This window comes from Mya arenaria, chromosome 12 (assembly GCF_026914265.1).
Source record: "Mya arenaria isolate MELC-2E11 chromosome 12, ASM2691426v1".
NCBI lineage: Eukaryota > Metazoa > Mollusca > Bivalvia > Myida > Myidae > Mya > Mya arenaria.
In genome coordinates, this window is record NC_069133.1 from 69948737 (window position 1) to 69965054 (window position 16318).

Below are 16318 nucleotides of genomic sequence, written 5' to 3' on the forward strand. Positions count from 1 at the left end.
TGAATGTTTTGTGTACCAACCCTTGTGGACCAAATACCCCTATTATTTCTATCTGAATGTTTTGTGTACCAACCCTGGTGGACCAAATACCCCTATTATTTCTATCTAAATGTTTTGTGTACCAACCTTTGTGGACCAAATACCCCTATTATTTCTATATAAATGTTTTATGTACCAACCCTTGTGGACCAAATACCCCTGTTATTTCTATCTAAATGTTTTGTGTACCAACCCTTGTGGACCAAATACCCCTATTATTTCTATCTGAATGTTTTGTGTACCAACCCTTGTGGACCAAATACCCCTATTATTTCTATCTGAATGTTTTGTGTACCAACCCTGGTGGACCAAATACCCCTATCATTTCTATCTGAACGTTTTGGGTACCAACCCTGGTGGACCAAATACCCCTATCATTTCTATCTGAATGTTTTGTGTACCAACCCCTGTGGACCAAATACCCCTGTCATTTCTATCTAAATGTTTTGTGTACCAACCCTTGTGGACCAAATACCCCTGTCATTTCTATCTGAATGTTTTGTGTACCAACCCTTGCAGACCAAATACCCCTGTCATTTCTATCTGAATGTTTTGGGTACCAACCCTTGCAGACCAAATACCCCTGTCATTTCTATCTGAATGTTTTGTGTACCAACCCTTGCAGACCAAATACCCCTGTCATTTCTATCTGAATGTTTTGGGTACCAACTGTTGCAGACCAAATACCCCTATTATTTCTATCTGAATGTTTTGTGTACCAACCCTTGTGGACCAAATACCCCTGTTATTTCTATCTAAATGTTTTGTGTACCAACCCCTGTGGACAAAATACCCCTATTATTTCTATCTGAATGTTTTGTGTACCAACCCTTGTGGACCAAATACCCCTGTCATTTCTATCTGAATGTTTTGTGTACCAACCCTTGCAGACCAAATACCCCTGTCATTTCTATCTGAATGTTTTGTGTACCAACCCTTGTGGACCAAATACCCCTGTCATTTCTATCTGAATGTTTTGTGTACCAACCCTTGCAGACCAAATACCCCTGTTATTTCTGTCTGAATGTTTTGGGTACCAACTGTTGCGGACCAAATACCCTCATTTATTTCTATCTGAATATTTTGTCTACCATTCCTTGCAAAAACTTGAATACTGCATACAATAAAAGTGTTTTTGAGCCTCAATATTTGCATTAAACAATGAAAGAAATTTTACCAGGAAGGGGTTATGACCTCTTTAAGTATTTAAAAAATACGGTCTTCAGTGAAAATACTGCTATATAGTTATGATATTGCACATGTTAAATACGATATGTAATCTATGTTTACAGAGGAAACCCTATGTTATGGAAAATTTTATGAGCTACAAGGCTTCTTCCCCTTGTCGAGGCAGTATGATTACGTGGACAGATTTGGAGACATGCTTGACGCTAACGAAAGATGCTCGTGAGTGCAAGAATCAACATTTGAGTTTCCCTTTTAGAACTTATAATTAGAAGCATGTCTCAAAAATGTGAAGCAATGTTTATCATCCTGTTTCAAATGCATACTTATTAATGAGCAAATGAAGAATAAATCTTTACATTTAGTTTAGAATGCTGGAAATCGTTTTATAGATTGCACATGGACTCTTATCCCATCATGCAGTTTAATCATGCATGGAATGACTTTTAACCCTTTAATAAGCACTTGATCATGGTAAAACAGAAACCTATATTTGATTGCACATGGGGAACGCAATTAAAAGTTGTCACAAATGTCATAACTGAATACTTCATAACATGACTAACATTTATATATAATTTGAGAATGCCAGAGTCTTGTAAGCTATAATAACAGAAAATATAAGATGTTAAGATGTTAAAAACCTTGTTGCAGTGTGGTGAATATGTTGAACAGTCACTATAAAGAATTCATGATTGAGAAAGCTGACGAATGCCAGGCCTTTTTGGAACCCTTTTTGGAAAACCAGTTAGAAGAAATGTGGTCGGACTATGACAAGAAGAACTGGTCACACTGTACTGGTAAGTTTCAATTTTTAAATGCAGCATATGTTCTATAGACATACATGACATAAGAAACACAAGACATATATTGTTTTTTGTATTTTCACTGATTCTTGGAATATTGTCTGTTGCGATATGACTGTTGACATTTTATGGATCAATTAGTGCTTGAAGATGGTTTGTCAGATGTCAAGACATGCTTTGAAACTTATATTTCCTAGGATACGTCTCTGACATTAACGGATATTGTATTATGCCTCTGCTGCAGGTGAGGGTAGGACTCTTTTGCCGACATTTAATAAGATATGATCTTATACATCTGATGTTGACATTAAATGAGATATGATCTTATATATCTCCTGCGGACATTAAGTGAGATATGATCTTATACATCTGCTGCTCACATTTAATGAGACTTGATGTTATACATCTACTGATAGTATGCCTCTACTGCTGACATTAAATAAGATATGAAATAATACCTCTACTTCTGGCATTAAAAGATATATGTCAAAATACATCTGCGGCTGACATTAAGTGATAGATGACATTATACCTACTACTGTAGACATTGAATATGATATGACATTATACCATTGTTGCCAAAATTGAATGAGATACGACATTATACCTCTACTTCAGACATTGAATAAGATATGACATTATACCACTGTTGCAACTATTGGTTTAAATATGACATTATACCTCTGCTGCAGTCATTGAATAAGATATGACATTATACCACTGTTGCAACCATTGGTTTAAATATGACATTATACCTCTGCTGCAGTCATTGAATAAGATATGACATTATACCACTGTTGCAACTATTGGTTTAAATATGACATTATACCTCTGCTGCAGTCATTGAATAAGATATAACATTATACCACTGTTGCAACTATTGGTTTAAATATGATATTATACCTCTGCTGCAGTCATTGAATGGGATATGACATTATACCACTGTTGCCAAAATTGAATGTGATACAACATTATTCATCTACTTCAGACATTAAATAAGATATAACATTATACCACTGTTGCAACTATTGGTTTAAATATGACATTATACCTCTGCTGCAGTCATTGAATGGGATATGACATTAAATTACATTAGGTATACATCTGCTGCTTGTTTATAATATGACATTATTCATTCGCTGCGGTCATTGAGATATGACATGTTTCAAATGTTTCTTACATAAAGCAAGATATAACATTAATTCTCTGCTGCTGACATTAAAATTGACAATGAATATCTTTGTATATTACAGGAGAAGAAAGTCCTTGCTCTAAATATGGACTGGTGGCATTCATGATGTGCTATCAACATATTGCTGATGGGAAAGCTGATGGTTGCATGTAAGTTGAACATTTTAATCAAGTTATGAATCATTGTCAGCCTTAAGATGAGAAGCTGTTGATTTAAACTTAATAATCAAATATATACCTGTATATGCCACATAAAGTAACATTTAAATTCAATTTTGAAATTAATTATGTTTGTTTATCATACAAAACAGGTTTGAAGAATGCTTGGCTACGAGCCCTTTGACAAGGCAGTGTAACATCACAAAAGAAAACCTACATGAGTCACTAGAAATGGTGCTACCCAAACTGAAAGTACCATCTCCTCCAAAGTGCTCAGGTGAGTGTTTAGTAAACTTCTCAGTGCCATCTCCTCCATAGTGCTCAGGTCAGTGTTTAGTAAACTTCTCAGCGCCATCTCCTCCAAAGTGCTCAGGTCAGTGTTTAGTAAACTTCTCAGCGCCATCTCCTCCAAAGTGCTCAGGTGAGTGTTTAGTTAACTTCTCAGTGCTATCTCCTCTAAAGTGTTCAGGTCAGTGTTTAGTAAACTTCTCAGTGCCAACTCCTCCCAAGTGCTCTGGTCAGTGTTTAGTAAACTTCTCAGCGCCATCTCCGCCCAAGTGCTCAGGTCAGTGTTTAGTAAACTTCTCAGCGCCATCTCCTCCAAAGTGCTCAGGTGAGTGTTTAGTAAACTTCTCAGTGCCATCTCCTCCAAAGTGCTCAGGTGAGTGTTTAGTAAACTTCCCAGTGCCATCTCCTCCAAAGTGCTCAGGTGAGTGTTTAGTAAACTTCTCAGTGCCAACTCCTCCCAAGTGCTCTGGTCAGTGTTTAGTAAACTTCTCAGCGCCATCTCCTCCAAAGTGCTCAGGTGAGTGTTTAGTAAACTTCTCAGTGCCATCTCCTCCAAAGTGCTCAGGTGAGTGTTTAGTAAACTTCTCAGTGCCATCTCCTCCAAAGTGCTCAGGTGAGTGTTTAGTAAACTTCTCAGTGCCATCTCCTCCAAAGTGCTCAGGTGAGTGTTCAGTAAACTTCTCAGTGCCATCTCCTCCAAAGTGCTCAGGTGAGTGTTCAGTAAACTTCTCAGTGCCAACTCCTCCAAAGTGCTCTGATCAGTGTTTAGTAAACTTCTTAGTGCCATCTCCTCCAAAGTGCTCAGGTGAGTGTTTAGTAAACTTCTCAGTGCCATCTCCTCAAAAGTGCTCATGTGAGTGTTTAATAAACTTCTCAGTGCCAACTCCTCCCAAGTGCTCAGGTCAGTGTTTAGTAAACTTCTCAGCGCCATCTCCTCCAAAGTGCTCATGTGAGTGTTTAGTAAACTTCTCAGTGCCATCTCTTTCGAAGTGCTCAGGTGAGTGTTTAGTAAATTTCTCAGTGCCATCTCCTCCAAAGTACTCAGGTCAGTGTTCAGTAAACTTCTCAGTGCCATCTCCTAAGTGCTCTGGTCAGTGTTCAGTAAACTTCTCAGTGGGATCTCCTCCTAAGTGCTGAGGTCAGTGTTCAGTAAACTTCTCAGTGCCAACTTCAGGAAAATGCTGAGTTCAGTGTCCAGTAAACTTCTAAGTGACCATTCCTACAAAGTGCTGAGGTCAGTGTTCAGTAAATGTATCAGTGCAATCTCCTCCAAAGTGCTCAGGTCAGTGTTCAGTTATCTACTCTATCAGCTAAGCTTGCTTTCTAGAACAGTTTAATCAGGTTAGGCTCCTCTCAAAAGAATGATTCATTCTGATGCCCATGTTTTCTCTTTATTTTGTTAAATTTTGAAATGTGAATGCATACCGGCATACATTGATTGTTTGACAGTATGCCATTATGATCCTCAGATTGAGAAGTGTCACACTGTTTGAAATGAGTGAGGCTTAAGGCTCGAAATGAAGGGAAATTTTACCGATAATAAAATTTCTATCATGTTTTCTGTTGCAGACCAGTGTGCTTTCACTTGTACCGCCCAGTATTTGCCAGTTTGCGGCTTTGACCGTACGACTGACAAGTATCATAACTATGGAAATGAGTGTGTCTTCAGGCTGGAAAATTGCCATACAGGAGGAAGACTGGAATTCATTCATAATGGGGAATGCAGGGGTAGGTAGCAAATTGCAATACATGGTTTTTATACTTTTAGTTTCTTTGTTGTTGTTTTCAAGAATATAAGTTCATGTATTGTGAAAGCCTTTGTGTTATCGTGTTTGGTTTCGTTTGGCAAACATTTTAATCTTGGCGTTAACAAAATAAATTGTCAAAATATTTAAATGAAACTTTCAAGTCCTGTTGCAAGGACAAAATGCAATAGTTAAAGAAGGCCCTTAGCACTGGCTTAGACATTGTTGACTTATGCCGGTTTCTTGTCTGAAAAGACATTTGTAGGTTCTACATTTTGAGTTGATTTTGTCAGTTTCTATTAAACATATACCCTCAAATAATAGCATGCCTGGTAAGAGTTGTTGTGACATGTGTTCTGATTGTTTCCCTGGATAATATGGAGACAGTTTCTCTGTCCAGGTAATAATAAAAAAAAACTTTGCTGGAAAGGCCTAATGAGCTTCATGTTTATGTGCATTGTTTGTTAAATAGAATTCATGTTCCCTGGTTTTACTAATAAAATAACAGAAACTGCATAGAAAAGAACAGGAGCCTTTACTATAATCAAGACCTTGTTAAAGGGCACGAGGACCAATAAATAAATAGAAACAACAGGGGCAAGCCCAGTAGCCTAATATTTAATCAAAATCTTTTATTGGCGCAAGGACCAATAATTCTATGAAACTAAATTGACAACCCCATTAGATTTAATCCAGAATCAACTCGCCCATGCTTACAACCCCATTAACTTAGGATTTAATCCAAGGATAATCTTGACAATGCTATTGTTGTTTTTTCCGTAGAAGCAGAGTGCAATGAGGGAATGTACATAAGGATGATGGAAGACAATTGTGTAGAATGGCGGAACAGAGTTGTCCAGGATCCAAACAACTGCAGGTGCGTGTAGTCATACTAGGATTTTCTTGCCAGATTTAATTTTGAGATAATGACGTGAGCAGGTAGACAGCAAACTAAAGGGACCAGGCTGTTAGATTTCTATTTATTGCTTATGGCTTGCTTATCAATGTCCATAATAACATGTCCTTGACCTTATTAAATAGTATATAATGATTAAATGGAATAAGTTTTAAAGCCATTACCTTATTCATGATTATACACTATACGTTATTATTCTCTTTCAATGATTTGTTTCATATATTTTAAACAAAAACTGTACAGCCATTTTTGGCTGAAAAGCTCTACAGAGCTTTTGCCTTATGTTCTTGATCATCAATGACCATTGTGACATAAAACCTTATATGTATCATAAACAATAACGCATCTGTATTTTTTGGGGAATTATTTTTACCACCTGTGCAAATTGGGAAAAAAAGTTGACTTTGGGAAAAATACAAAATCAGGCCAAAATAGCCAATTATAATGGAAAATACAGATGTTTTATTTTTTATGCAATAATTATGCTGTAAATAAGTTTTGTCAAGATTTTGTTTATATTTCAAGAAATTCATTGCTTTCTTATTCATTAACATAATCTGCATTTATCAAATTGGGGAAAGATTATAAAATTTTTGGAAAAATGGATAGTTTTTTGCAAGGGGAAACAGCCTTCAGAAGGCAGTAAATTGTGCCAAAAAAATCACTGCGCATGTAAATAGTGTTAAACAGATTGCTGATTTTCTGCTTACAAAGTGAGTCTTTCCATATACTCCAAGCTTAATAAAAATGTGTTATTATTGACTGAATGTTATTGCTATGAAATTGGACTCAGTAATATTCACAATGTTAAATTATTCCACAAAAAAGTCTTACATATTGACAATTGCCCACTACACTGTATCAGAAAGATCATCCCAGCAACTATAATATGAGAATGTTCTATGAAACGTGTCTTGCTGGTATTTTATGGTTGAATTGATTGTATCAACAATGCATTTTGTCTTCAGGAAATACGAAGGTCTTCTGGGTTGTATCAACACGAATATTTTTGCAGAAACGACGATGAAATGTCATTTTTCGAACATAAGTAGGGGTATTCAGTCACGTGTCATCCCTCATACGGATGTTTTACCTCACGTTTGTAAGTAACTCTCTTCAATTTTATAACAAGGTTGTAGATCGTTACATGCATGTTAGAAATATCCACCTTATTTACAAATTCAGATTGATTATTGGTGTAAAAGTGATATTTTTCATACGAGTTGGTGACAATTAATTTAATTTTTAATGTGTTTGCTTTTTGAATAAGTAATGTCTTAGCCTTGGTGTCAGTGTTATCATCGTTAAAAGGCTGTTGCAAAACCCTTAACTTTGTCTTAATAATTTGAAATATATCTCACAAAGGGGCTGTACTCCGTATGATGAAATAGCGGAAAAAAAAGAAGAAAATTGTCGCAAACTGACATAAACTTGGTATCAATGTGTACAATGCATTGAAACTTACTAACTGAAGTACCACATAGTTTACAATTGATTTATATTTTGCAGTTTTTTCGTATTTTTCCATTAAAAAAGATTACTAGGTATGTCTACCTAGTACAATTAATTCAATATGCGTGATTGGCTAGTCGATGTTATCATGTGATATTACCAAGTTAGGGATATAGCTATCCAACCATTTAGAGTAAGTCTTCGTAGCACAGTGGATACATCACTGGACTGCAATTTTGGCGACACCAGTTCGAACCCGACCTTTGACTCAATTTTGTATTTTACATTTTGGTACTTTTTTTACAATTATGATATCAAAGAGCAAAACATTTTATTAAAGATTTGTCCAGAGATTTGTTACAGAAAAAAATATAATTTTGGTGCCAATCTGGTGTACAGTCCCTTTAAAAACTCTTTAAACTATATTCATGTAACTTGGAATGCAAGTTACCAGTGCCGTTACTCACTTGTGTAGCAGGGCTTGTAACTCTGGGTTTACTTATTAGCAAGTGATGCCTCTGTTTTTTTGTTATGCAAAAATATTAACCTTGACCATAGCTAAAATCATTTAGATATATTTGAATGTAAACTAATGTTATAAGTGAAACTATGCACATGTGTTAGCCTTGATGTGGTGTTATAAGCAAATGTGTAATGATAAATCCAAACCCTAACCACAGTGACACTTAAAGCAATAAATCATAACTACCTCAGGTGACGTAGCAGTATCGCTCATCTCTGAAGATGGTCAGATATCAATGGTTGTTGGCATACTGCCAAATGGGGACGAACATTTCCGAGTCAAAGCCCCACACTCCACGTTTTCTGACTTCAACATAGCATTGATAGTGATGCCCGCAATTAGAAAACGTCAAACAGATATGGAACCGGTGAGTCTATGTAATTATGGCAATTTACCTGTGTAATTCTTAACAGTGTTTGAATTATATTAAAAATATAAATTCAAACAATTTCCATATTTCCTGAAACAAATCTGAATTGTGTTGTACTTTGTTGTGATTAAGCAGTCAACTTATTGATTTTATTTTTCAATTTCACCTTATTTTAATAATTCCAGCGGGACCTCATAGTTATAACCAAGGATTATATGAATCAGTATATGGCAGTTGACATGTAAGTACATACACATCACTATTCCTAATATTCAACAATCTTCCATTAATTGTAATCGGGTGTGTAGAGAAACAATACATGAATAGTATCAGTTTTTAATTTCACCTTTTAAAACAATACAATTTGAAAGGGAAGCATATACTGCGTCCCAAGTTTGAAAATAGCAGTGACGATGTCAATGCCCACTAGCACGGACTTAAGCGATAACTATTTCCAATGGCCATTGGGACATGTTAAATGATCCCCAAGTAACTGCACCATGCGCACAAGCAACAACACCATTTAACATCATTTTTCAATGTAACTATGTGTGAATGAAATAGATACATTCCAAAACACTAATAAAACATACATGAAAAATATACCAATAAAATTATTGAAATATGCAATCACATTTAAAAGGTTACAAAGTGATTCTTGTACAGTATAAATCCTTAGATATAATATGGTGTGTGTGGGGCTGGGGTAATTTACCAACATTGGTTGCATATGACAGGTTACATATTAAAACAACAACAATTTCCAATATATCCCAGGTTTATGGATGGTGAATCTGCTCAATTTGACAAGGATTTCGGAGGATATGATAACTTCAGCAATCTCACAGTGGAAAGTGACAACAGCGCTGTCACAATTACTTTCACTCGACAGAAGACTGATCACCGCGACGTGTATCTCCACGGTCAACATTCGGTCGAACTAATGAAGGTGGACAAAGCTTCAAATGTTACAGAATTCCTCGCCTCAGACAATATCTATCTCACAGGTGGGTTTGTAAAAATAAATCTGCTCAAGCTAGTCCAGTTATTGGGAAGCCAGGAAGCAGATTTAGTTTATTCTTCCAAAATATAATGCATAAGGAGTACATTTCATTAAGCTTATTAAGTTATTGATAAAATAATTGCTTTCATATTAAGGGTGCTAGTTGTGCATGAAAGATAACTCAAATTGACTGTTCATGGCATATTTATCTCCTTCGTGTATGTTTAGACTTGGCATATCCATTCTACACTAATTGATGTCAATCAAATATGTCTTTAGTTTGCTATTTGCTGCAGTCCCTGTGCATACATGCCATATTTCTGGAGACCATTTTCAAAAAGGCTGAAAATTCAGGGCAATTTTGGTAGTATTCAGGGGGATTTTTTTAACAGGTGTAAGTTGGCCAAATTCCTAAGTATTTTAGACACAAGTACAAAAAAGGTATTCACATATATTGCTATGAAAACCTTTAACTTTTTTGAATATACAGAATTATTTTATATATCATGATTTATCACACTGTCATGTCATACTGTAATGCACCTGCAGAACAAAATATGTCATACGAATAATATTTTTTTCGAGACAATTTAATTGGTTTTCCTTCCTTCCTTAAAACAATCTGCTTAATACTATCAGCTATGATAATAATCAGACAATAACAGAATGGAATAAATATAATAATTTCTTTCATTCCCAAAATGCAATCTTTTTTTGCCTTTGATCATTACTACAAATAAATAAATTTCTTATATATCTTGTGTAAGTTTCCTTTTGGCATTTATCAAACCTTTTTTTTCAAATATTCATTGCAAGTATTTATACGGTCATTTCTTCCTTGTGGAGTTGTTTGTTTACATTCAGTTTCACTCACATACTGTGGTTTGGCTTTGTCATTATTGCTTGTTGTAAAATCACTTTTAGATTTCGGGGGATTTTTATTTCCCGCCAGGAGACCGGGGGATCAAATTTTCGGGGGGGGGGATTTTCCCCCCATAGGGGATATTGCATGTATGCTGTAATACTAATGATATATCAAATATACTAGACACAAGTGTGGTTTTCAGATCGGTTCGGTGAACTAGAGGAAATGTTCCCCACAAATGCACAAGGCCTGTGCTCCAATCCTTGGGTGATGGGAGAAATTCTGGATGTGCTGTGTTTCAAAGAAGATTATAACCGTCCCAATGCAACGAGTCAGGATATGTGCTTGTGAGTAAAAATATATTGTTTTTATGGAGCCAGCTTGTGGTGAGCTCGACTATGTTGCCACAAGGACGGTTGTTAATCCTGTTTGCAGTGACCTCAACTTTCTTGCCATAATGGCGGTTATTTTTTCACATTTTGCATGTTTGTCTTGTATCTGTTGATAAATATTAGTATGTTGTCAAGTGCTTCATGACTTAAGACAAATACACAAGAAATGTTGAATCAGCAGTCCGGATATGGTCTGTCGGTGTTCTCAAGTCTTACTGGCAAATTAAGCATCAGTTGGTGGTGTTGACCATTAGCTTACTTCAAATTTAATACTGTGCTTTGAATTGAACTGTATCGTTGCTTATATTCTCAGCGCGGAGTGGAGGTCCTTGGCCTGCTATAATAACATCTTGAAGGGCCTGGGAGTTAACTGTACCGACGATTCCATCAGAGGGGTGACAGCTGACAGAGATTTCCGCCCTCAATATTTCAACAAAACTGAACCATACTGTGGTAAGTGATTGGTACTATAAATCACTAGGTGGGTTCTAATGGTAAAAAATGCCTCTCTGTGATTGGTGATTGTGGGATAGTGGCGACCTTTTTCAAGCATTTTGCAGTTGAAATTTAATAAAGGTAATGTAAGATAAAAAAGCCAAACACAAAATCACTGAGTTGAGAGTTAATGTATGTTCTGCTGATTGATGTGTTGAGGGCTTAGAGCATGACTAGTGTAGCTCCGTATAAAAATAGAAGGAATTACGTCTTGATTTGCGCACAAGGGAGATCAAAGAATAGATATTTGATAGATGTGACTATATTGTCTTCAGAGGCTGAATTCCCATGTGAGATGGCATTGTTGACCTATGGTGAAGAGATCGCCCACCATTGTTTGCCCTCGGTTATAAACCTGCTGCATTCTCCAGTTGAGGGAATCCTGTCCATGCTCACTATGGATAATTCTACATTCATGTCTTGCAAGTAAGCACTGTATTTTTCTTGTTTCACATGTTTGTTAGTTATGGTTGCTAGGGAGCAGTCCTTTTATTATGTCACTGATTTTTCTTTCTTGAATTAGCCTAAACATCATTATTTGTTAAACTATTCAAATTTGGTAATAAAAATGTAAAGGTTTAAGTTTAGCCGGTTGGGCAACTTTTCTAAACATAAATTTAAATGATGGTTGTTCAGTTTTAAATAACACCCTAAGAATGATCTTAGTTCTAGAAATGTTTTGATTGGACTATCAAATTAATGCCCCAATATACCGAATGGAACCACTGAGGCATAAAAGAGTCTCATATTTAAGTATAAGGACAAGAACCATATTGAATATAGCCCCAGTTGTCCTAGCTCTGCAGGAAAGGTGATCCAATGCAATGGCCTTTAAAACATCCCTTTTCATGTCTCTGATCATTGGTCATGTACAACCTTACTTTTTCAGCGTTTGGTCCCAGGCATTCTGGTGTGCCTATTCAATACTGGAAGAGCATAATGTGAACATGATGTCATGTGATGAAAGCGAGAACTTCCAGCCAGCTTTTGTGACCTTAGCCCTGATAGCCACAGAGGACAGGGAACCAGTACCCAGGATTGGAGCTAGGCACTTTGAACAGTGTGGTAAGCCATAGAAAATAAGTATTTAGAACAGGGAACCAGCTATGATTGCCACATAGGACAGGGAACCAGTACCCAGGATTGGAGCAAGTCGCTTTGAACAAATTTGAAAGCCTTAGAAAGTAAGTAAAATAGGGAACCAGATTTGATCGCCACAGAGCATTGGGAACCAGTACCGAGGATGGAAGCCAGTCACTATGAACAGTGTGGTAAGCCATAGAAAATAAGTAGAACAAAGAACTAGATTTGATGGCGACAGAGTACAGGAAACCAGTACTGAGGATTGGACCCATCCACTATGAACAGTGTTGTAAGAAAGTAAGTAAGCAAAACAAGGAACCAGCCCAGATAACCTTGACCTTTATGTCCACAGATGAACAGGAACCAGTACCCAGGATTGGTGCTAATCATGAACAGTGTTAAAAGCACAGGTAACGAGCTTTGGTTAACTTCATAGCTTAAGTGAAAAAGCAGGTTACGTCACCATATAAAGTTAAAATGATATTGTTCATTTCAGACCTGCTGCCCAGGCCAACAAGTGGCTGTCCAGAGGATGACAACCTTCTATACCTGACAGTGGCTTCATGTGGAAACTATCTGCTCCAAACTTACAACTCCACTCACAGTTATGAAGAAGCATGCAGGTATTTCACAGTGCTTATAAACTTGTGTTTTTATCGAAGTTAAAGGTCAATGTGTTATAATAGCTATTGATTTGTTGTCATCATTGTTGTGCAAGAGTGGAAACCTTGGTCGTAACAGAAATAATGTTCAAGTTGTTCAACTGAAACTTAGTACAGATGTTCCTAGAGACATACGCACATGAATAACAAGACCCATAACTCTGGCTTTTATCATGTTCAAGTTATGTCCCTTTTTGACTGTATAAAAACAGACAAAACTTGGGGTGTTTCCTCAATAGTGCTCTGCACTGCACGGCTAAGATTGGTAAGGCCTACAGGCCACATTGTACCAACATCAGTAACATAACCCGGAACACCCAGTTAAACATCTATTATAATATTATATAATGATTTCAGCACACTTGGTTACTGCATGGCTAAGATTGGTAAGGCCTACAGGCCACATTGTACCAACATCAGAAACATAACCGGGAACACCCAGTTAAACATCTATTATAATATTATATAACGATTTCAGCACACTTGGTTACTGCATGGCTAAGATTGGTGAAGCATACAGGCCATATTGTGACAACATTGGTAACATTACTCGGGATGCCCAGTCTAACCTCGGGTTTGCCATGTACATGGAAGAAGTTCTTGGCTTCAGTCCAAAAAATTGCACATTTGCAAGCATGGGTAAGAGATTATATACTTCTTAGAAAGAATACATCTATTATTTCTATCTTAATATTTTTTAGATCTGCTTATCCCACCTTGTGGACCAAATACCCCTGTTATTTCTATCTAAATGTTTGTGTACCAACCCTTGTGGACCAAATACCCCTATTATTTCTATCTGAATGTTTTGTGTACCAACCCTTGTGGACCAAATACCCCTATTATTTCTATCTGAATGTTTTGGGTACCAACCCTGGTGGACCAAATACCCCTATTATTTCTATCTAAATGTTTTGTGTTCCAACCCTGGTGGACCAAATACCCCTATTATTTCTATCTGAATGTTTTGTGTACCAACCCTTGCAGACCAAATACCCCTGTCATTTCTATCGAAATGTTTTGTGTACCAACCCTTGTGGACCAAATACCCCTATTATTTCTATCTGAATGTTTTGTTTACCAACCCTTGTGGACCAAATACCCCTGTTATTTCTATCTGAATGTTTTGTGTACCAACCCTTGTGGACCAAATACCCCTGTCATTTCTATCTGAATGTTTTGTGTACCAACCCTTGTGGACCAAATACCCCTATTATTTCTATCTGAATGTTTTGTGTACCAACCCTTGTGGACCAAATACCCCTGTTATTTCTATCTGAATGTTTTGTGTACCAACCCTTGTGGACCAAATACCCCTGTCATTTCTATCTGAATGTTTTGTGTACCAACCCTTGTGGACCAAATACCCCTATTATTTCTATCTGAATGTTTTGTGTACCAACCCTTTCAGACCAAATACCCCTGTCATTTCTATCTGAATGTTTTGTGTACCAACCCTTGTGGACCAAATACCCCTATTATTTCTATCTGAATGTTTTGTGTACCAACCCTTGCAGACCAAATACCCCTATTATTTCTATCTGAATGTTTTGGGTACCAACCCTGGTGGACCAAATACCCCTATTATTTCTATCTAAATGTTTTGTGTTCCAACCCTGGTGGACCAAATACCCCTATTATTTCTATCTGAATGTTTTGTGTACCAACCCTTGCAGACCAAATACCCCTATTATTTCTATCGAAATGTTTTGTGTACCAACCCTTGTGGACCATATACCCATACTGTTTCTATCTGAATGTTTTGTGTACCAACCCTTTCAGACCAAATACCCCTGTCATTTCTATCTGAATCTTTTGTGTACCAACCCTTGTGGACCAAATACCCCTGTCATTTCTATCTGAATGTTTTGTGTACCAACCCTTGTGGACCAAATACCCCTATTATTTCTATCTGAATGTTTTGTGTACCAACCCTTGTGGACCAAATACCCCTATTATTTCTATCTGAATGTTTTGTGTACCAACCCTTTGTGGACCAAATACCCCTATTATTTCTATCTGAATGTTTTGTGTACCAACCCTTGTGGACCATATACCCCTATTATTTCTATCTGAATGTTTTGTGTACCAACCCTTGTGGACCAAATACCCCTGTCATTTCTATCTGAATGTTTTGTGTACCAACCCTTGTGGACCATATACCCCTATTATTTCTATCTGAATGTTTTGTGTACCAACCCTTGTGGACCAAATACCCCTGTCATTTCTATCTGAATGTTTTGTGTACCAACCCTGGTGGACCAAATACCCCTATTATTTCTATCTGAATGTTTTGTGTACCAACCCTTGTGGACCAAATACCCCTATTATTTCTATCGAAATGTTTTGTGTACCAACCCTTGTGGACCAAATACCCCTATTATTTCTATCTGAATGTTTTGTGTACCAACCCTTGTGGACCAAATACCCCTATTATTTCTATCGAAATGTTTTGTGTACCAACCCTTGTGGACCAAATACCCCTATTATTTCTATCTGAATGTTTTGTGTACCAACCCCTGTGGACCATATACCCATACTGTTTCTATCTGAATGTTTTGTGTACCAACCCTTGTGGACCATATACCCATACTGTTTCTATCTGAATGTTTTGGGTACCAACCCTTGCAGACCAAATACCCCTGTCATTTCTATCTGAATGTTTTGGGTACCAACTGTTGCAGACCAAATACCCTCATTTATTTCTATCTGAATATTTTGTCTACCAACCCTTGCAAAAACTTGAATACTGCATACAATAAAAGTGTTTTTGAGCCTCAATATTTGCATTAAACAATGAAAGAAATTTTACCAGGAAGGGGTTATGACCTCTTTAAGTATTTAAAAAATACGGTCTTCAGTGAAAAAACTGCTAGATAGTTATGATATTGCACATGTTAAATACGATATGTAATCTATGTTTACAGAGGAAACCCTATGTTATGGAAAATTTTATGAGCTACAAGGCTTCTTCCCCTTGTCGAGGCAGTATGATTACGTGGACAGATTTGGAGACATGCTTGACGCTAACGAAAGATGCTCGTAAGTGCAAGAATCAACTTTTGAGTTTCCCTTTTAGCACTTATAATTAGAAGCATGTCTCAAAAATGTGAAGCAATGTTTATCATCCTGTTTCAAATGCAT

At 36.8% G+C, this 16318-nt stretch overlaps 1 protein-coding gene across 3 annotated transcripts in view; it reads left to right on the forward strand.

The window, feature by feature from the left end:
• The window catches only part of LOC128211071 (uncharacterized), a 220030-nt gene that overhangs the window by 152145 nt on the left and 51567 nt on the right, over positions 1 to 16318 (forward strand). For 2 of the 3 annotated variants that reach the window (XM_052915478.1, XM_052915479.1), the window contains exons 128-144: positions 1332 to 1446; positions 1879 to 2024; positions 3284 to 3371; positions 3533 to 3657; positions 5238 to 5396; positions 6197 to 6290; positions 7298 to 7431; positions 8496 to 8671; positions 8860 to 8915; positions 9452 to 9681; positions 10745 to 10889; positions 11248 to 11387; positions 11705 to 11855; positions 12319 to 12494; positions 13009 to 13135; positions 13653 to 13813; positions 16102 to 16216. In XM_052915478.1, the coding sequence (XP_052771438.1) occupies positions 1332 to 1446; positions 1879 to 2024; positions 3284 to 3371; positions 3533 to 3657; positions 5238 to 5396; positions 6197 to 6290; positions 7298 to 7431; positions 8496 to 8671; positions 8860 to 8915; positions 9452 to 9681; positions 10745 to 10889; positions 11248 to 11387; positions 11705 to 11855; positions 12319 to 12494; positions 13009 to 13135; positions 13653 to 13813; positions 16102 to 16216 (2338 nt within the window). The remainder of the gene's footprint in view (positions 1 to 1331; positions 1447 to 1878; positions 2025 to 3283; positions 3372 to 3532; positions 3658 to 5237; positions 5397 to 6196; positions 6291 to 7297; positions 7432 to 8495; positions 8672 to 8859; positions 8916 to 9451; positions 9682 to 10744; positions 10890 to 11247; positions 11388 to 11704; positions 11856 to 12318; positions 12495 to 13008; positions 13136 to 13652; positions 13814 to 16101; positions 16217 to 16318) is intronic. The other variant, XM_052915480.1, reaches the window with a different exon arrangement.